General features: G+C 40.9%; 2 protein-coding genes across 2 annotated transcripts in view; both read left to right on the top strand.

Moving 5' to 3' along the window:
- Positions 1-6,466, top strand: part of OSBPL8 (oxysterol binding protein like 8) — a 189,228-nt gene extending 182,762 nt beyond the window's left edge. Inside the window, exons 23-24 of the mRNA XM_026648813.2 lie at positions 511-616; positions 4,549-6,466. Of these exons, the coding sequence (XP_026504598.1) occupies positions 511-616; positions 4,549-4,684 (242 nt within the window). The 3' untranslated portion in view covers positions 4,685-6,466. The remainder of the gene's footprint in view (positions 1-510; positions 617-4,548) is intronic.
- A 7,647-nt stretch (positions 6,467-14,113) lies between these two features.
- On the top strand, positions 14,114-18,315 carry BBS10 (Bardet-Biedl syndrome 10). The gene is made up of 2 exons (XM_024203604.1): positions 14,114-14,304; positions 15,817-18,315. The coding sequence occupies exons 1-2, from the start codon at positions 14,114-14,116 to the stop codon at positions 17,867-17,869; spliced, it is 2,244 nt and encodes a 747-aa protein (XP_024059372.1). The 3' UTR covers positions 17,870-18,315.
- The last annotated feature ends 4,294 nt before the right edge of the window (positions 18,316-22,609 follow it).

The raw sequence follows: 22,609 nt of genomic DNA, 5'->3' as shown, positions 1-22,609 counted from the left end.
GTGCATTACTACGTGACTTCATAGAAAGACAAAAAATGCATAGCACAAGAAAAGGAGGTGGCCCATGGTGTTACTAGTGAGAGATCTGAAACTTTCCTACGTTTATAAACATAGGGCTGTAATTTAAGTAGGCTTTACTACTATAGTTAGTACCTGTGGTACAAATACTGTGTTCGTTCACTTGTAAACAAAAGGATTAGTCTCTGCATTAAGAAAGCAGCTATTGAAATATATAGCTCAATAGGTTTATGTAAGAATGAAATGTGTAAATAATTGTTGGCACTGTTTATGATCTTAAAACTTCTGTACTCAGTTGAAAAAAGATTAAACACTTCAGTTGTGGGCTTCCTGGGATATAAGTGACTGGAACAAAGCTTTCAGCAGGACCTCAAATTGGAGAATTTCACCTAACTGTGTTTTCTAAGTAGTTTTATTGTAGGATTAAAGGAGTTTAGATTTGGATAAATTAGTCATTCTAACCTATTGCATCTGTCTGGCATATCTTCATAGCACAACTACTAAAGCATAATACAAGAATCAGAAAGAAGGGGGCAGACCTTGGTGAACTACAAAGTGCCATTGAATCTATAAAAGAAACACAAGAAGACATTAAGAGGTAGTATTCGATGATAATATTTTAAAATAGATTTTAGTGTATCAGGCTTGTTCTGTTTAAAATAAGCTAGGAATATAAACTGTTCTTATTTATTTTTCACTTCACTGGTTTAAATATAAATACATCAAAACAGAAACTTCTGCTAAAAATTGACATGTTTATTGTTCTTGTCATTAATTCTGCTTTGTATAATATACTGTGGAATAGTTCAAAGAAAATGGTAGCGATGCGGGACTCACCCCTGTGGCGCCGCCTGCTGGTCGTCTCCAGGAATTAGCATTTCCAGCCTCCGGAGCACCCTCTGCAGGCCGGTGTCCCGCTGCCGCTTGGCCCCCCGTGTCCCTCCCAGGACTCAGGTGCCCTGTTATCTGGGATGCTGCCCCCTGGCAGTACACCCCTCAGTCTCGGGGTATCCCCTCCCCACCCCTATCCCCACCTTGCCTCAGTCGTAGGCTACTGCCAGTCACCAACTAGCCCCCGCTCCCTGGGGCAGACTGCAGTATAAGCCACTCATCACAGGCAAGGGGGTTTTGGACCTGCTGCCTTTCTCTGCAACCCAGTACCTCTATGGGGCCTTGGACAAGGCCCTGCAGCCTTGGGAGTTTCCAGCCCCTCTGGCCTTTCCCCAGCCCTGCCTTACTCTAGGTACCCTGAGCTTCCCAGCAGCCAGGTCTCTCTCTCTCTCTGAAAGCAGAGACTCTACTCCCCAGTCCACTGCCCTCTTATAAGGGCCAGCTGCGGCTACTTCCCCAATCAGCCCAGGTTTTCCCCTACCACAGCCCTCTCCCAGGGCTGTTTTAAGCCCTTCAGGGCAGGAGCGGGGTTACTGCCCTGCTACACTGCTCTAACAAGCCTAATTACTTCATCTCAGATTCAGAAACTGGGTAAATACAGTGATTAATGCAGATCACCTTCACTGTATGTTTGTCAAATTACAAGTAGGTTTACTGGAAATAAATACCATGGGAATTCCATATGTAGCACAAATTTTGGGTCACTGGATTTTTTAGTATTTCCATTGTTTTCTGGGGTATTTTTTTTTAAAGTTTCTACCCCTTCCATACGTGAATCAATGCAGTGTTGTTTTTATGATACTGCAGAGGGATTTTGCCTAATTCTTCTTCTTAGCATATTAACTATGAAACCGAAAGATGACTGTTTAAATGTCAGTATGTTTACTAAAATAACCAGTAGTGAAATAGTTAAGAGAGCGCTCGGGAGCCCAACTGCATGCATCTTATTGCATGATTGGGTCCTAAATGTCCAAACAAATATTGAGATTTATTTACTTGTTGGACTTCAGTGTAAAGTTATTGCAGGAAGAGAAAGGCAAAAGCTCTCTGGGGACTTGAAGTTTACTCAGGGAGAGACCATATGGAGATAGCTGTTAATTTAAGTGGGAATGAAAGAGCTCAATGAGGGAGAGGCATTTAAAGAACGATAATAAAAAATAGACTGAAATAGTCATTTCTTTAAAGCTACTTATTAGCAGATAACTTACTACTACGGTTGCCAATTTTGGTTGGATGCATTCCTGGAGGTTTCATCACATGGCATAATCTTTAATTAAAGATTAATCTTTAATTCCTGGAGACTCCATGACAATCCTGGAGGGTTAGCAATCCTATTTACTACACAAGTCATCTAGAATTGTCATGTATGTTGAAGAAATGTACTTAAATTTCCACCGATTTTTGAATTTTTCTGCCAAATCAAGAAAACGACCTCGTTGTTCTATTGATCCTAGTTACAAGGCTTTTTTAATTTTTAATTTTAAACAATAAATTTTATCTCTATTCATAAATTTATAAACATCCCTTTATATAATGTGTTTCTTGGCTGCAAAAGAGAAACTCCACAGATTCGATGCTGCATTAAATACAGTTCAGCAATGGTACAAGAATGGTACAATTATAGAAATTGTAGGATGTATAATAAATGAGGAAAACTGAAATTTTAGAATTAACCTGATCTTAATTGCCTTCACACTACACAGCTGCATATTGGTAACTGGACGATTATTGATTTTCAGTTGTTATATGCAGGTGTTTGAAATATGTTGTACATCAACATAAAGTTACAGACTGCTTTGCGGACATTGGGATTAAAACAGTTGTGTTTTTCTAATAGTTTGTGTATGCATTACTTTGAGATTGACATCCTTTTTTTTTTTCTGCTACCCTCAATAGCCAACTACAAAACAGGGTTTGTATTGTTTAACTTAGGGGTCGGCAATCTTCAGCACGTGGCCCATCAGGGTAATCCGCTGGCGGGCCGCGAGACATTTTGTTTACATTGACTGCCACAGGGACATGCTGGCCGCCGCTTCCTGCAGCTCCCATTGGCCGTAGGGTGACCAGATCACCACACTAAAATATCGGGACACATTAGGGTGCCATCAGCCCCACCCACAGTCCACCCCCGCTCCTCCCAGGCTCCGTCCCCACTCTGCCCCAGGTCTCGCCTCCCCACTGCGCCTTTCCTCATCCCCTGCCCCTCCTCAGTCCCCCACCCACTGTTCGCCTCCCTGCCTACTTGCCTGTCGCTTGCCTCTTCACCCCCCCGCCCGCCCTCACCCCCACGGCGCCGACTTCCCCTTTGCCGGGTGGGTGCTCGCCCACCCCCCGCCTCTTCCCGCTCCTGCACCACCCTCGCCCCGTCCCCATTCCACCCCCTTCCCCAAGTCCCTGCCCCTGCCTCTTCTCCACCTCCTCCCCTGAGTGCGCTGGGTACCTGCTCCTCCCCCCTCCCGGAAAGCGCTAAGCGCCACCAAACAGCTGTTAGGAGGCAGGAAGCACTGGGAGAGGGGGAGGAGTGGGGATGCAACGCACTGGGGGGAGGGAGGGAGAAGGAGGCAAGGAGGGGGGAGCTTGGTTGCAATTTTTCCCATGGGTGCTCCAACACTGGAGCACCCACGGAGTCAGCGCCTCCCTCCCACTCGCCTCCTTACCTGAATATCTGGACAAATGGCGTCCCGATCGTACATTGATCGGGATGGGAGACAAAGGGTTAAATATCGGGACAGTCCCAATTTTATCGGGACATCTGGTCACTCTAATTGTCTGGGAACGGCGAACCGCGGCCACTGGGAGCTGCGGGGGGCCATGCTTGCAGATGGCCAATGTAAACAAAATGTCTCACGGCCCCCGAGCGGATTACCCTGATGGGCCGCATGCCGAAGACTGAGAGGGGACGTGATAGCAGTTTTCCGGTATCTAAAAGGGTGTCATAAGGAGGAGGGAGAAAACTTGTTCACCTTAGTCTCTAAGGATAGAACAAGAAGCAATGGGCTTAAACTGCAGCAAGGGAGGACTAGGTTGGACATTAGGAAAAAGTTCCTAACTGTCAGGGTGATTAAACACTGGAATAAATTGCCTAGGGAGGTTGTGGAATCTCCATCTCTGGAGATATTTAAGAGTAGATTAGATAAATGTCTATCAGGGATGGTCTAGACAGTATTTGGTCCTGCCATGCGGGCAGGGGACTGGACTCGATGACCTCTCGAGGTCCCTTCTAGTCCTAGAATCTATGAATCTATAAAAAAAACCCTGGTTTAACTGAAGAGAATATGTTGACTAGTATCTATTGAACATGAAGGAAAATGCAATACTGACTCTTTCTGCTTTGCCGTATTCTTACTTGCAGACTCCAAGGCCTTCAACAAATATGAGGAGTTTGGGATGAGAAATGTTAGTTTCCTGCCATTTTATTTCTCATTTGAGGTCTTTTTGTTGTTGTTGTTGTTGAGTTGGTGTCTTGATATTGTGTATCTAAAAGCCCAGTAGAATTACATCAATTAACCTTTTCTCCAAAAGTGACAGAAAATAGCCTCTTGATATTTCATGGTGTTCCTAACAGAAGTCAGATAATGTAAGAAACTGTTTAAATCATCTTGATGTCCACTTAAGAGAGTTTCTTTTTATATTTTATAGGGATATTATGGCTCTACGGAACCGTGTTGCTTCAAATTCACCACCACTGGAAAACAATTTCTTGCAGCTTAAGCACTATGTCTTTATTTTTCTCATGGTTCTGGTGCAACTTATCATCAATTTCGTGTTCAAATAGAAGGTCTGAACAAAAGACTCTTTGAACTGGAATGCTCATATACTTACTGGGACCATATTTTAAGTTGGTTTGGACTTTAAATGATGCAATATTATCTAAAAGAGCCCTGTAGTTAAAACTTAAAGAACTTCACCTCAAATCTTTATGCGTACATGGATCAAGATCTGTCGTATTCCTGCCTAGCCAGTTGAAGTGGGAAATGTGTAAGTGCCAGTACTCTCTTGCTCTTTGTGTATGCCTCACACAAACACAACAATAGCCTTCTATCTATAATAGCTCATAGGCTGTACTAACAAATTTCAGTACAGAAAATGTCAAACTCAAAATTCAGAAATCTGTTCCCCTCTCAGTGGGGACACGTAATGTCTATTGATAAAGATAAATTGAGAAAAGAACAAACTTAAATTAACAATTTTGTAACAAAATAACTTCTGAAGTAACCAGCTTTACTATTTTATTGAAAGTACTGTATGGTGAAACGTGTTTCAGATCAAACAACACAAATACATTAGTAAGCACCATAAGTAATAGGAATTGGCTCAACACAGAGTTGAAGGCTTTACCTGAAATCTTCGTGTTTTAATGCTCTGATTTGGGAGGAGGTTTTTCTAAATATATGGCAGTATTTTAATTCTAGATTATTGTGGTGATATACAAACCACTAGATTTTCATGGTTGGCCACTTCAAACCTTTTATTAAAAACGCTGTCTTACGTTGTACAAAGAATGAATTGTACAACTGTACAGTACCCATAACGACTACTAAGTTAATGGTCCACCAACATTTCCATTATGAATCCATGTGTCAGAGATTTATAACTATGTAGTTAATTTTTTCTCAGTTTACTAAACTTGAATTAAATTGTGTGGGCACTTCCAATAAGTTGAAGAAGATAGACTACTGCTATCAAATGGTTTATTTGGTGTTTCTGTAACTCAGAAAAAAATATTAACATACAAAGCTGTGTTAAGTGTGAAGGGCTTGATGTTAAGTTCCAAAATGAAAGGCAGTTTAGAACTAAGAGTTCAGTCCTGCTATTAGATTACCACTGCTAATTTTATAAAATACACAGCAACAAACCTTAGCTGTTTAAGAGCAAGATGAAGCCCTAAATCTTCATTAAATTCCTCCTTATTGCAGTATATACACACCATGGAACTCATCCCGATATTCCACAATTGGACAAACTAATAATATAGAAGTTGGACTTGGATTTTAAATGTGACTTTTTATTCTAACATGGTTTTGGTCTGAATTGATATGTTTCCAAACAACCAATTTTTTTAAGCAAAATTAAGTTTAGATACCAGCATTTACAGGGTGAGATCTCCCTCCCTCCTCCCCCCATTTTGACCCATCTACACAAGTTAAAAGGGGCTCTAGAATCCCAAGTTCTAGATGGGGAGACCTTCCCTGGTGTAGACGCTGTGGAAGCCAGCCATAAGGCTGTTTTCCAAGAAGCCCTTCTCAAGTCTTGGCATGCAGGGGGTAGGGCCACAGCACTGCAGAGATTCTGGGCAGTGCAGTGGCTGATGCAGCAGCCTTTCAGGAATGCCCTAACTTAAACAGGCCCCAGGGCTCTCTAGGTAACACCGTGGGCCTCTCCAGCCCCTAGAATAACCCATGACTGGCAGGATACAATGGTGTTTTAAAGCCACCTTCCCTTGGGCTGAGAGTCCTGTGCTCTACCAGTCTCATCCAATGTTAATGCAAGTAAAATTTAGTTAGATTTGTGCTTTGTCTAACCAGCTTTTATCTTCCTGTGTCCCTAACATACAGTTTTCCCCAGTCCTTTATTGCCCCCACACATGAGACAGATTTTACTCTTTAAGCATCCTGCTTAAATTTGGTAATTCCCCACCCCCTTTGTCATAATGTAGTTTTGTCTTGAACCATTCTCTACAGTAGTACTTCTCAAAGTCGGGCCACCGCTTGTTCAGGGAAAGCCCCTGGTGGTCCAGCCCGGTTTGTTTACCTGCCGCGTCCGCAGGTTCAGCCGATCGCGGCTCCCACTGGCCGTGGTTTGCCGCTCCAGGCCAATGCAGGCTGCGGGAAGGGCGGCCAGCACATCCCTCGGCCCACACCGCTTCCCGCAGCCCCCATTGGCCTGGAGCGTCGAACCGTGGCCAGTGGGAGCTGAGATCGGCCGAACCTGCGGACGCGGCAGGTAAACAAACCGGCCCGGACCACCAGGGGCTTTCCCTGAACAAGCAGCGGACCGGCTTTGAGAAGCACTGCTCTGCAGCACTGTTCTTTAACATGACTATAATATAGACCGGTGTTGTGTACACAGGCACAACCAAATTCTTGTAACTTGGTTGGAACACTATCGTGTTATACCTTGTGATTAAATTTTTAAAATATAGAAAGAGCTTTACTGTAGAGAGGAGATAGTTCAACACAGTAAGTTCCTAATAGAAACTAAAGGTGGCAGCCATATATAAAATGTTAGCAGTAATAACATAAAGGGTAGGTTAAAAGATGAAAATAGAATGTTGTAATACTGATTTGACACTGCCAGCATTCAAGAGATTGTCATTACACCACTCACATAGAGAGATCTCTTATGCAGATCTGTTCCAAGACCTGCAATGTAGTTGGTATACTCGTATAATTTGTGCTATACATGACAGGGGACACATGATAATACATAGGCAAATGTGAGAGCTAACTAGCACTACCCCGAGAATTTGGGCAGTAATATTAGATCCCTGAGATATTCCTACAGTTTTTATGTGTTGAACCTCATATTTGGTAATAACTTATCTAAATTTAAAAAGAATGTTTGTTAAAAATGTCCATCTTGCTCAGTGTTTATGGTTTTTAACTGTTTTTTTTTTTTCAAGGGCAGTTAAGGTGAAGCCCTTTACGGATATATTTTTAAACTGACTTTAATTTAGTATTGATTTGCAAGCGTGTATAGAACTGCATATTTATACTCATGCTGCCATTGTATAGGTCAAAATATTGTAATCGCTAGCTGACGGTGTTTTGGCCCATATCAGAATACATGTGTGCACACCATATATTCCATATTTGAGATCCTGCCCACTTCAAATCTTGTGTTTTGCATATGCATATACTTAAATAAGATGGAGCTAGACAAAATGCCCTTATTTACATGCAAGGTTATTTTTTTCTCCTCTCTCAATATGTTTTTAGAGCCTATCTAAGATATAAGAGCTGTTGGTTTAATTCCTGTCCCAAGAGGCAAGAGTACTTCATGAAATTTTTTAATGAAAAAGTAAAGCAACAGGTCTGCTCTTAGGTGTATTTATTACTCGTATTCTAAAAAGCACATGCACTGAAAGCCTGATAATTCCTATTTTGCTCTTCTTTGTATGTAATTCCCTTATGTGAGCAGAAAAAGGAATTTATTGCCTGATTTTTAGGGTAAGGTTGATTACAGGCCTGGTTTGTAAAGCCTTTTCTTAATACATAATTAACTTCATATTTAGCCACGATGTGTAGTTGATCTTGAAATATTCTTTACTACAGATTATCAGTTTTCTGCACATAGTCATAAAAACTCTGCTTGTACAGTTTGCAGATATCTGAAGGCAGTGGCCTCCTGCTAGTTTTTAATATTTAAAACAGAGCACTTGTTTTCTCACTTGATTAGATTCTTTATTTTTTTTTTCTTGTACAGGAATTAGGAAATATTCTGAACTGATGGTTGTTGCCATGTGTTTTTTGATTGTTTTTTAAAATGCACTCTAAGCCTTTAATTTGCCACTTAACTACTGTAGTTAGGTATAATTGACCTACAAAGAAAGTAAGCGTCATGTGAAGAGCATAGTTCCAGCAATAGATAATGTTTGTTGTATTTCATATGTTGGTTATTTTAAAAATAGTTTGCATTATTTATAAGGGTACAGCATGTCTTTTTTTTTTTCCCCCTCCAAATTAAATCCTGAAAACTTCATCTTATTGTTGTCTTGTAAGATGTTTCATGGATTTTTACAGTTCAATGCCCTTCTGTGCCTTTGGGAAATCCTTCTTGTCAGTTTAATGTTAATGAAACAAAATTTGGATTCAGTATATTTGTCTAGCATAAATTGGTGGTAGTTTTTCTTAAAGGCCATTATTTCATCACTTAGTTTTCTTTTTGTAAACAAGAATGCTGTACTCTTATGAAAGTTTGACTAATCATTGTATTTCAAATATATCCTGAACTCTTTGGACATCATTGAAAATAGTCAGATATTTCTGAGTATTGTAAACAGTGCCTTCTTGATGGATTTCACACTGTTTTGAGGTGTATAAAGAAGACTTGTCAAATTTGTGCCATACATACAACTGACCTTTTGTGGGGGCTATGTTTTTGAAAACTATCTTTCTCCCTTCGTCAGATTTTTGAAATCACTATAAAAAAAATCCATCCTTCCACTTCTATTTCAGTTTTCTTGAATTTCTAGCTAGTGAGCAGTGTGTCTGGTCTTTGCTTTTTTGGTCTTCTGTACAATGAAGCTGCAGTGCTTTGTTTGTGATATTAAAGAAATAGCCATAATAAAAGCTTAACATCACAGATAGATTATTTTGGCTTCACTTTGTACTTGACTAAATTTAATCGAGAAATTAACTGATACAAAGAAAAAATTGGGGGGAGGAGAGATTTTCAAGGGCACAAAGGGCAACAAGGCACCCAACTCCCATTTGTGTGTCTTGAAAATCTTCCCCTTAAGCATGTATACCTTTTTAATTATCTAGCCATTTTGTACAAACTACAAACCAAAGGTATATTTAACTGCATGGGGAAAGTGCTCTTTAAAATACATAGCTTGCCACTATTATCTAATTCTTCATTTTTCTCTAGTTTCAGAACTTCAGGTAACTCAGACTAGCACATTTTTATTCACTTTTTATTATGTTACATATTGTTTGAATTTTTGTACTGTTACATTTTTTTAGAAAATTGAAAATGGACTGTTATACAAAAGCTGTATAGGACCAGTGTTTCATTAATCCAATTCACAGAATATGTAAAGAGCCAGATCCCATGACAAAAATGAATGTGAATGTATGTACTAAAATATTTATATAGGGGGAAAATCCTTTATTCCTGTATGTTTTGTTTCGGCATATATCATGTTAAAATTGCTTTAGTATAGTATTGCACAGGTTATTTAAAAAAAAAACATGCTCCATGTAGTGTTAAGAACTACTATGAATTATTTAGAAAGATCCACAAGTTGTGACCATATTGCATGCTTAAATGTACATCTGAGTTCAACATTTTGTTAAATGGCCATTTGTAAATTAAAGCACTACCACTGGTCAATAGTTTTGTATGACTAATGAATAGAATAAAGAGATGTCACCAATAGCATAAGCACCGTATGCTGAGTCATGTTTGTGTGTCTGACACCACTACATTTAAACAGATGATAAGAATGGTACTGAGAGGAACATTTCAAATTTGTTACAGAATCATTTATCCCTGAGTTTCCATTGCTCCTTATTTAGTTTCTATTTCTGGTTTCTGATTACAGATTTAGTATTTGGTCTGCCTAGGGTATCTATTGTAGGTGTTTTACTGTGGTAAGAGGTCTCTGGCAATTTAACTTGTACTGTTTGTTTATTTGTTCTGCTGCTGCTAGGATATCATGTTCTCATTTTGATTAAAATTTCCTCAGGGAGCGTGTCTTGGCACTTAAGTAATTAGACCAAATATTATAAATTAAATAGCAGGCGACTTTGTGGTGGGTTTGCTGATTTGGTGTGAAGGTTAGTATTAAGATGTTGCGGTGATTTTACATATATTAGGGCTGTCAAATACTTTTTAAAAATAATTACAGTTAATCACAAGATTAAAAAAATAGTTGCAATTAATCACAGTTTTAATTGCACTGTTAATAATAGAATACCAATTTAAATTTATTATAAATATTTTTGGATGTTTTTCTACATTTTCAAATACACTGATTCCAATTACAACACAGAATACAGAATTCAGTGCTCACTTTATATTATTTTTATTACAAATATTTGCATTAAAAAAAAAGAAATAGTATTTTTCAATTCACCTCATAGAAGTACTATAGTGTATAACCCTGGTTGAGAACCAGCACATGCCCCTGGGGGTACGCAGAGGTCCTCCAGGGGATACATCAACTCATCGAGATATTTGCCTAGTTTTACAATAGGCCACATAAAAAGCACTAGCAAAATCAGTATAAACTAAAATTTCGTTCAGACTGTGATAAATGAAAGGGGGGGGGGAGAGTAGCTCCCTTTGATGGACACCCAGCCAACCAGTTAGCTGTAAAATCCTGCTTGGTAGCTGTTCTCTACTTATTTTACCTATAAAGGGTTAAAAAATCCCCCAGGTAAAGGGAAAAAAGTGGGCACCTAACCAAAAGAGCCAATGGGAAGGCTAGAACTTTTTAAAATTGGGAAAGAAACTTTCCCTTTGTCTGTTGTTCTCGCTGGGCTGAAGAGACGGGCAGCAGGAATGCTGTGTAAAGTTTGAACCCTCAGATCATATCTAGAACTACTTTTAAGAACCCAAATATGTAAGTAAATTAGGAATGATGCAGTTAGGTTTATTTCTGTTTATTTTGCAAGGCTTGTGGACTCCTCTGTGCTAACCCCAGATGCTTTTGTTTGCTTGTAACCTTTAACCTAACCTGCAAGAAAGCTATTTTGGGTGCTTAATTTTTGGAATTGCTGTTTTAAAATTGGTGTCGTAAGAGGTTTGTGCATGTTATTTGATTAGATGGTAGCAACAGCTAATTTCCTTTGTTTTCTTTCTCAGCTCTTCCCCGGAGAGCGGGTGAAAGGGCTTGAGGGATCCCCACATGGAGGAATTCCCAAGTGCTCCTTTCTGGGTCCAAAGGGTTTTTTTGCAGTTGGGTGGTGGCAGTGTTTACCAAGACAAGGTCAGAGAAAAGCTGTAACTTTGGGAGCTTAATACAAGCTTGGAGTGGCAAGTATTAATTTTTAAAATCCTTGCAGACCCCACCTTCTGTACTCAGTGTGGGGATTCAGCCTTGACATGGATTTTACAGCAAACTTGCTGGCTGGGTGTCCATCAAAGGGAGTAACCCCCCACTTCATTTATCACATAGACAATGACTTGTTTGTACTGTTCTAATTACTGTACACTAAAATGTAAGTATAATAGTTATATTTCAATAGATTTCTTTTATAATTATATGGTAAAAATGAGAAAGTAAGCAATTTTTCAGTAATAGTGTGCTGTGACACTTTTGTATTTTTATGCCTGATTTTTAAGCAAGTAGATTTTAAATGAGGTAAAACTTGGGGTTACTGAAGACAAATCAGACTTCTGAAAGGGATACAGTAGTCTGGAAAGGTTGAGAGCCCCTGCTATAATGTAATCTTTATTATAAAAATGCAACTTACAAATGAAGAATTTTACATAATTGCACTCAAAAACAAAGCAATGTAAAAGTTTAGAGCCTACAAGTTGAAGCTTGAAAGGGCATAAGAATATTTAACATATCTGGTTGCAACACCGGCTACAATACCATGCACTTTTAGGTGACATAGTAAATAAGAAGCGGGCAGCATTTTCTCCTATCAATGTAAACAAACTTGTTTGTCTTAGCAATTGGCTGAACAAGAAGTAGGACTAAGTGGACTTATATGAGGTGAAGTGAAAAATACTATTTCTTTTGTTTACAAATATTTGTACTGTAAAAAGATAATCAAAAATATTAATATAAAGTGAAGCACTATACACTGTATTCTGTGATGTAATTGAAATCAATATATTTGAAAATGTAGAAAAACATCAAAAAATATTTATAATTTAAATTGGTATTCTGTTATTTTGAACAGTGTGATTAAAACTGCAATTAATCGTAACTATTTTTAAAAATCTACTTGTTTTGTGTTAATTGCATGCATTAACTGCAATTAATTGACATCTCTAATATATAAAAATACAGGAGTGGGGTGTGACAAGTTTTTATCTCTGTGCTTTTTGATAGAAGGAATTTGTATTGTTTTGGTTGAGATTGGTTGAGACAGCAAAAGCTGTGGTCCTTTATGTATATAGATATCCTGCCGCAATCCTACAGTATTTCTGATCTGCAGCCATATATTGGAGTGTTCCTGTGTGTATATCATATTTGTTTGTTAGTTGTGTCCATTTGAGTAGTTTGTAGTTGACTTAGCTCTATTAGCGTGAGATGCTGTTGAATTCTATTACTGAATAGTTTTGGCAGTATGTTAATTGGGAGGGGTTCTGGCTGGGGATGCGGGCTCTGGGGTGGCGCTGGGACCGAGGGGTTGGGGCAGTAGGAGGGTCTCTGGCTGGGACTGAGGGGTTTGGAGGATGGGAGGGGGGTCATGGCTGCGGTTTGGGAGGGGGGCAGGCTCTGGGCAGCGTTTACCTCAAGCAGCTCTTAGAAACGGCACCATGTCCGCCCTCTGGCTCCTACACAGAGCTGCTGCAGGCGCTTCTGCACGCTGCCCTGTCTGCAGGTGTCACCCCTGCAGCTCCCATTGGCTGAGGTTCCCAACCAATGGGAGCTGCAGGGGCAGCACTTGGGGGTGGGGGCAGCGTGCAGAGCCCCCTGGCTGCACTCTATATGTAGGAGCCGGATGGGGGGGACATGCTGCTGCTTTCAGGAGCTGTGCAGCATCGGGCAAGATCCTGACCCTGCTCCCTGGCTGGCGCGACAGAGCGGGGAAAGCCCCTGACACCACTTCCCAGTGGGAGCTCAAGGGCCTGATTAAAATGGCTGGAGGGGCTGGATATGGCCCCCGGGCCGTAGTTTGCCCACTGCTGGCATAGGGTATGCATGTCTTATGCCTTGTACTAAGAAGGGAAGGCCTGCAGACTAAGAATGCTACTGTTATGGAGAATGAAATTAATGATGGTCCCAGTCTACAAGGCAAAATGTATCCTGTCCCTCTGTGGCTGTGGTGCAAGTGACTGCTGAGCACCACGAAGGGGGACAGAACCGCGCCAGCAGGGAGAAGGAAGGAACAGCCTCGTCCTACGAAAACTGTCCTGTATTTCTGAACCAAGGCCGGCCCCCGGGCGGTACTGACAGCGCTGGGTGCCAACTCCCCGTGTTCAAACACTGAGTCGCGCCCCAAAAATCCACTTTGTGTTGAGGACTTTTGAGAGTTGCCTTCGGGTTGCACGTGGGTCACCGCGCGAAGATCCCCCCAACAGCGCCAGAAACTGATGTTTTATCAAAGGAAACGCGGCTGCCCCCCTCCCTCCCAGGGCGTCACCCCGCGCCTCCCCATCTAGCGATTGGCTCGGCTCAGAGCGAGGCTGCCTCCGTCGGCGGCCCCGCGCGCCTCTGGGAGAAGCGGCACGAACTGGGAAAGGCGGCAGCAGGCTCGGCCCAACCGTATTAACCCCGCCCCTTTGCCTGGCACGTTACCGCGTACAAACGTGATGGCGTCACGGCGCCTTAGGGCCCCAGCGGCGGGCGGTTTCCATGGCGTCCGCGGCGTCCCTGGACTTGGGGCGGCTGGTGCAGGAGGCCGAGGCGCTGGCTAGCGCGGTGCGGGGCGCGCTCGGGCCGCGCGGGGGGCAGGTGCTCATGACCCGCCCTACGGGAGAGACGCTGCTTACGCGGGACGGGAGGCGAGTGCTGGAGGCGCTGAACCTAGGCCCGCCTACGGCCAGGTAACCCCGGCCCGGTTACATGCCGCGCGGGCCCGCTCCGGCAGCAGCGCCCCGCCCCGCCCGCGCCCTCCCGGGGCTGCCGGTGCCGCCTCCGTGTTTCAGTCGCTTGTGGCTACGATCCTCCCCCCCTCCCCGCCGTTAGGGGCCGGGCCTGCAGCGCCGCTGTGCAGGTCCCGGGCCGCAGCCGGTCCCTGACGCTCTGGGACTTCCCGCCTCCGCGCCAGCCCACGGGCGCAGAGTGGTGGCGACTTGTCCCCTCGCAGCAGCCGGGAGGCAGTGAGAGGACAAATCAATAGAGCAGCTGCTCAGCCTGGGCAGAGGCAGCACAGCACCTTCTGCCAGCAGTTCCGGGGCTTCGTTACACCCCTTTACACCCAGCTTCATCCTCCCCTCCATGAGCCCGGTGCTGATGGGAACGATACAGTCCCCTCCTCGCCCTTCACAGCACCTGGGGACAGGGAGGAGTTTGGGCTTCTCGCTAGGATGCTGTGGTTTTTTTGCTGTCACTGGTGCCTGCCTGCCTCTTGTCTACCTCTGTATCTGTCATGTCTTTCAAGCCCTGGGCAAACCTTTCTATTTGTTAAAATGGCAGCTGGGAAGCACCTGCAGTCGGTTATGAGTAAGACTACATTTTAGTCATGGGTATTTTTAGTAAAAGTCATGGACAGTAAACAAAAAAAATCACAGCCCTTGACCTGTCCATGACTTTTACTATATACCCCTGACTAAAACTTGGTGGGGGGGCACACCATGGATACTTGGGTGGCCTGGCCCAGGGGTGCCTGCCTGGGGAGAGGGGGGGAGTAAAGGCAGGCTGGGAAACAGCGACTTCCAGCTCCTAGCTCCACATGCTGCTTCCGCTCCGCCCCCAAGCCCCTCTTCTGCAGCTCCCACAGGTTGGGAACTGCAGCCAGTGGGAGCTGCAGGGGTGGTGCCTGCGGGTGGAGGCAGTACGTGGAGCTAGGAGCTGAGGGAGGGGAGTTCCTGTTGCCCTTCTGAGGAGTCCCCCCAGATAAGCATCACCCAGAGCCCCCTTTCCACCCAAACTCCTGCTGGGGGGGGGGGGGCAGAGTGCCCCAGCAGCAGCCGGTGCAACTCGCCCAAGGGCTGCCCGAGCTGCTCAGGTCGCTCCCAAGCCAGCCACACGAGACACTGCAGAAGTCACAGAGGTCACGGAAAGTCACGGAATCCGCGACTTCAGTGACAAACACAGAGTATGAGTCATGAGTGGCTAGTATTATCTGTTGAAAAGTGAATACACCTCTACCTCGATATAACACTGTCCTCGGGAGCCAAAAAATCTTACCGCGTTATAGGTGAAACCGGGTTATATTGAACTTGATTTGATCTGCCGAAGCGTGCAGCGCCCCCCCTCCCCGCCCCCGAGCACTGCTTTACCGCGTTATATAGAGGTGTAGTTGAAACACTTCTCTGTTAATAAATTGAAGCTATTGATTAAAATATGTTGGTAAAAGCCACCCTTAATTTACTTTGTTTTCCTTTTTCTACTAGAATGATGGTAGCTTGTGTCTCCAGTCACCACAGCATGACTGGAGATGGTGCTAAAACATTTATCATCCTATTGTCCAAATTACTCAGAGGACTTCAAGCAATTCTTGATAAAAGAGAAGGATCTCCATTTTGTGAGGATATTCAAAGGAGAGAGAGAGATCAAAAACATTGTCACAGTCTGAAGCAAATATCTCAGTCTCTTATGACATTTCAGACTCACATATTGGACCACATCATGGCACAAGACCTAAGAAAACATTTTCTATCTGCTTTTTCTAGTTGGGAAGGAGAGATAAGTAGGGACACAATGGAGTCAATATTAGAAGCTTACTTTTGTGGAAGAATAGGAAATAGTCATCAGAAGCTTCTTTCCCAATTGAGTTGTGATTTCTATTACAGGTGTATACCTTTCAAAAATGGTAAAAATGAAATGCTGGATTTGGTGAATGAATATTTTCTAGAATTGCATTCTGCTGTAACAGGTCTTCCTGTTTCAAATTCCAGGATCTTAGAGGGACTTGTTCTTCACAGAGATTTTGCTGTGTACTGTCCAGCAGATGGTGACATAAGAATGTTAATTGTAACGGAATCGATTGACTCTGCTCTTTCTGCCTCTGGTTTAGAATTTGTTGTAAATGCAGAAGTTCAGTATCAGGCTTCCCAAGTCTGGATTACAAAAAGAACAGAAGCTATAATGAAACACTTGCAGAACAACAATATAAAAGTATTATTGTCAAGTGTGAAACAACAGGAAATAGTTATTTACTATGCAAAAATAAGTGGTATATCTATTGTAGAGTGTTTATCATCAGAAGAAATCTCTCTTCTCTGCAAGACCACAGGTATCTCACCTTTTATACCTACTCAGGACAATATACGTAGTGAGATCGCTGAAACCATGATAGCAAAATTTTGTCGGCCTCTTGTACTTGGCTCCAAGAGATATGTTCATCTTGGTTTGACAAGGACATGTGCCTTTGAGCCTCATTGTGTAATATTTTGTGGACCAGTGCATGGTGTCACTGAGCAGCATGCCTCTGCTTTTCACGGAGCATTTAAAATGTTACAGCAACTATTTAAAGCGGTTGATCTGAGTGATGGATGTGAAGCACAACCTGAAAACCCAAATAATACTTCAAAAGCTGTACATTGTAGTTGGCAACAGTCAGCTACTCAACAAAAATTCATAATGGAGAATATTTCTTGTAATAGGGAAAAGATCAATGACCAACAACTGAAAACATCTCTGGCTGAAACAGAAAAACAGTTTATAGACTCTTCTTCATTGGTAGATGAAAATCCATCATGTAATCAAACAGACTTGCAAAAATCCTCAGACCTAGCCATGCCCATTGTAGAATTAGAGAGTGATTTTATGTTTTCAGCTCTAATTGACAGAGGTAGTTCTGTAAGAGAGTTACAGAAACTGCCACTAAAATGCAAGCATCCAAGTGAAATGTGGGTAAAGAATAAGAGTGAGCCAGTTGTCAACAACCACAGGATTTGTAATGATGCTATGACAGCAATAGAAACCACCAGTACATCAGTTGTGTCCAAACAGCTGAATGCTGCTAAGGAGTATTGGAAACCAGGCAATCATATAGTTCCATTTAAGTATGAGAAGAGTTATAAACACACAGTCCAAAGTTACACCAACTTGGTCATACAGGCAGGATCAGTTTTGTCAGTTGGAGGTAACTTTGAGATCCTGTTACATTATTATCTCCATTCCTATGCAAAACAATGCCAACAACCAAAATTAACTGTTATTTCTACTGTAATTGCTGATGCATTGCTAAGCATTCCAAAAATCCTTTACAGGACAACAAAAGAGAACAGTTTTACTCAGGTCTATTTCAAAGCCACTAGTGCACTTCAAACTAATCAGCAGCTGCCCATGCATCAACAAGGTCTAGAATCAGTGTATTGTAAATATCAGTTAGTAGCTTCTGTTCTTCATTGTCTTACAAAGCTTCTCACTATTGATTTAATAATTGGTATTAAGAGACCACCTCAAAAGACTGAGGTTAATGATTCAGAAGAAGATTTATGAAAACAACGTTTTTGTTTCTCCTATGTTGTTACCGGAAGATTTTGATTCAGTTATATTAAACCAATGATGTTACTTAAGAAACACTGCTTTTAATTTAAAACCTTTATTTCCAATATATCTATTTCGGTATTAAAGGTTGTGGCCCGCCCTAAGGAATTTTCCCAGGAAAGTCACAGCTAGCCAACTTTCCTTTGAAGGACATGGATACAGCCCTCCGCTCAAGAATAGGCAAGCAATAAATTATTCGAAAAAAATATTTATTTAGAAGTGAATAGTTACAGTAAAAGAGTAGAGATAGAAGTAATAGAGTTACAGTATAAACATGAAGCAGCATCGCAAATAGACACCGCCCTACAATTACTGTTTCAATTAACTATCACATATAACAATATGATCATTCACTTTATACCTTATAACAATATTTATTACATATACAAATTAGGGCTGTCAAGCGATTAAACAAATTAATCGCACGATTAAACAATAATAGAATACTGTTTATTTAAATATTTTTGGATGTTTTCTACATTTTCAAATATATTGATTTTAATTAGAACACAGAATACAAAGTGTACAGTGCTCATTTTGTATTTATTTTTTTTATTACAACCTAATACTGTAGTACAATGTCTTTATAATGAAAGTTGAACTTACTGATTAGCATATGCTAATTAGTCACTTGTACAGAAAGCTCCTCCTCTGTCCCATAGACTTCTATGGACTCAATGCATCCTTACGGGGTTTTTCAGCTGACCTTTGGATGAGCCCTAGCTATTTCCTGCCTGGACATCCCATTGGTTTCTATGGGCTACAGTGTATTCCTATGGGGTTTTGCTGAGTCATTCCCCACAAGAAGTGATGCAATACTTTGCCTTAATTGCATCATCCCTATTCATTTCTGTGGGCTTCCATGCATTCCTATGGGATTTCCCACTACATTACCTAATCCTATACTATAGCCGCCATCACTGTATTTTCTAATTTAAACTATTCTTAATTTTTATTTATTAAAGCTTTAGTCTTAAAACTAATTACTATTCTAAGTATGCCAAAGGGTCCTGACACTACCACTACTCATTTTATATTCAATTAAGCAATTTAAAATTTTGGCAAATTTAAACCCTTTTCGAGGTTTTTCTGCGGATTTCCAATTTAGGGCTTGGTAAGGCATTTCGGGCAACTGAGGCAAAAATCTTTTGTCACAATGTGTTCTGGTCAAGTCTGGATGCCCAAAGCTCAGTGCAAAGACAAATACTTCTTCCCGTAACGAAGAGGGAAGAAAAGGCAGATCATTGCAGGTTTGGATTGCTGTTGAACTCAGCAAAGCAATTTCTGTTAATTTATCAGACAGGTTTCAAACACAAGCAAATGTAATAGTATGCATTTAGTGTTAAATTGATTCTGGCCCATTGCACCATATTGTGGATGGTCTTGAGATTCACCATTGGGCAGACTTGCACACCTCATTTTTCACATTTCAATATTTATGTAAACTAAATGTGAATTTTGGTTTCCCTGGCAAGTTACCTGTGGCATGTGCCATCAAAACTTTGCAAAGCTAAAGAACTAGCTTTAACAAATTGTTTAAAAAGTCAAAATGTCTCCGTAATTTATTGACCTTCATAAGGAGTTGAATTAAATATGATTTTAAACACTATGTTGTGTTTTTGTATATATTTTCTCCAATTTTTTCTGTCCACCATATTCTTATAATCCATTTCACATCAATATTTTCACTGTTAAGACAGCCATCAGTAGACTCTAGGCCACTGTAGTATATTCCTGTAAATGACTGTCTGACTGAATATGATGTATAGAATTTCTATTCTTTATCTAATAATTTTGATCATAGTAGCAATAGTAGGAAGTAAATCCGCATTATGACTGGCCAACATTTGATCTGTCAAATTGATTTTACATGGTATTCGTGGCTTCCAATATTTTCAGCTATTCTGGCTCATGTTCTCGTGTCATTATAAAAATAGGCTGAGTGTAGAAGAGAGGCTGTACTATTAAACTACTAAACATCTTTTCAAACTGTGTTGATCATCAGTTTTCTTCAAGTTTCTCATCCTAAAACTTACTTGAAGATTAGATTTAACTTGATGCCTTAATTTACCTGTTTTTTTAACTGTCTACCATAGTGATGCATGGAGGAAAGAGAATACTGAGTAAATAGGCAGCTGCAGCTGGGGGAAGTGATCATATTTGTATCCCTAGTAATAGTATTAGGTATTAATACTAATATCAACAGGGATTTTATAATAATTAATTTGAAGTAATATTGGAAATTTAAAAATCATATGTTGTAAACAAATACTTTTCTCTCTCTTGTCAATAACCACTTACATGATTAAAACTGAATGTCAGGTTTCTTCATTTTTTGTGCTGTTTCCCTTTTACATTTTTCTCAGTATATTCAGTGGTGATTGATTGAAGTCTTTTTCATTTTCAGGTCCTCCTACTGCCGTATTTTGTTTGCAAATACAGTAGCAAACTTTATTTAAATACAAATTTCCACTGGAATTAAAAAATCTTGCCAAAATTTCTATTAATTTGGGTTTTGTAAAAGTTTGTTTTACAGCAAGTGAATTTTGAGCAAAAATTGCGTTGATACTGTACCTTGAACTTTAGGAAATTTGAGAGAGTTAAACTGAAGCAAAAAAAAAGTTGCTTAAATGTATTGTTGTGATAAAGTTGAACTTTTTGTTCTACAAAAAAAAAGTGAAGCTCATTGTTTTAAAATATGCCCCAAGGCTACCTTCATGTTTAATGAAGTGGTATAGCCCACAGAGATTACAGGACCCAACATGCAATTCTCCATTTTGACCCCATCATGATGGGAGCTATAGTCTCTGGGCTGCACTGTCTGAGTAAGATGAGGGCAGGGCAAATGACCCCATTTTATGCACATTAGTGTAGACCATAGGCTCCAGTAAGTTGCCAGTGCAGCTCTCATTTGGGAAAAATGTGGATGCCTTGGACTGTTCTAACACAAGGAATATCAACTGTAATGACTAGTTAATAATGTTTTGTTTTGTTTTAATTTAGGACCTAGTCCTGCAATCATCTCCATTTGGGTGGACCACGGCACTTGATTCATTTGAAAACAGTGGGTCCCAGCATAGGCGTGTCTGCCTTTACAGTTCTCAAGGCAGGCTAAAGGTCTAAGTTATCTTTTGCTAGCATAGTCACTTGTTTGTGGGGGGGGTTTAGGAGGAAGGGCTGGAAGAGGATCACTCTGGCATCCCCCTATTGCTACAAAACATAATTAGGTCCTTGAATACATGGTGATGGATGCAGTATAAGTAAATAGAAATCACCATTCTAAAAGACCTTGAATTACAGAGAACTATATGCAGCTCACCCAGCATGCTTCAAGGCCACTCTGAATACCTTCTGCTGGCCTTCAAGCTGCAATCTTGAACTTGGATTCTGTGTATTAACCTGATACTAGATTACTAAAACAGCCTAACAGGTATGCAAGTTCCTATGTATCTTGTGGAAACTGGTCCACAACTTTGGTGAAGGGCGCGTGAAATCTGCAGCACTCTGAAGCTTCCACAGAATAAACCATTTACATTTTAAAGTTTGAGTTTTTATTAAATATGAAAATGAGTAATACAATCAGGACTGGTTTCAGAGTAGCAGCCGTGTTAGTCTGTATCCGCAAAAAGAACAGGAGTACTTGTGGCACCTTAGAGACTAACAAATTTATTAGAGCATAAGCTTTCGTGGTCCGAAGAGGTGGGTTGTAGCCCACGAAAGCTTATGCTCTAATAAATTTGTTAGTCTCTAAGGTGCCACAAGTACTCCTGTTCTTTTTACAATCAGGACTCTGTCCCCTGGTGTTATTTATGTTGACATTCAATTTATTTTACACTGTTGTCACATTTTCAGTTTATGTACCACAGATTTTTGTATAGATAAAGGAAAATTGTACTGTAGAGCATGAAGGGTCTGATAGCTGGATAAGAGAGTAGTTAGGATTCCTTGCACTTGGGGAAGCAGTTTGGGATTAGCTCATTACCTATCATTTGCCCCACAAACTAAAATTGTTTAGATTATATTTTTCTTATCATGGTTAAAGCATTAAGACTAATTAAGAAGTTGGCAAAGCTGATGTCAGGTGTAAATATCCTGTCTTTGTATACAAAAGTTATGTGGGAGGATTTACAAAATAGAATGATATACTGTCTCTGTGCCTCAGTGGGTCACATAGCTGAGGTTGCCAGATGAAGGACAAACTGCTGAGAAATAGGGCAGACTTACCCTAGACTGGTGGTTATTCTACCATTAGATATACCATGCCAGTAACAAAAGTAAAAGTCTATCTAACCATACTGGTTAACATGAAGTCAAAAATGCAGTTTCCTTAGGCATTCCAGCATTTATTTCACCACCCAGACACAAGACTTTATGATGAGTGGTTATAGAAAACCAATTTAATCAAACAAAGGGTTCTTCTGATCTCAAGAGACCAGCCACATAGCCAGATCAGTATTTTAACTCAGATCTTACCCAATAATCAGACTGCTGGCAATCCTTTAGTAACTAAAATCTAAAGATTTATTTATAAGGAAAAGAAGCGGAGAGTTAAAATGGTCAAGGAAATCATATACATACAAGTAATTGCAAAGTTCTTATGTCAGATTTGAAACAGTGATGGAATAAACTGCTAGTTTGCAGATGTCTCTCTGGAAATTACCCAGATAGCTTGGGGGTCATCAGTCACTGTTT

Source organism: Terrapene carolina, unplaced genomic scaffold (assembly GCF_002925995.2).
Source record: "Terrapene carolina triunguis isolate 2854851 unplaced genomic scaffold, T_m_triunguis-2.0 Scaffold68, whole genome shotgun sequence".
Lineage (NCBI taxonomy): Eukaryota > Metazoa > Chordata > Testudines > Emydidae > Terrapene > Terrapene triunguis.
Note: the sequence above shows the minus strand (reverse complement) of the source record. Positions and strands in the feature narration are given on the sequence as shown.

Coding starts and splice junctions, on each gene's coding strand:
- BBS10 (XM_024203604.1), top strand. CDS start 14,114: ATGGCGTCCGCGGCGTCCCTGGACTTGGGGCGGCTGGTGCAGGAGGCC. Junction 14,305..15,816: donor CTAGGCCCGCCTACGGCCAG/GTAACCCCGGCC, acceptor TTTTTCTACTAG/AATGATGGTAGCTTGTGTCT.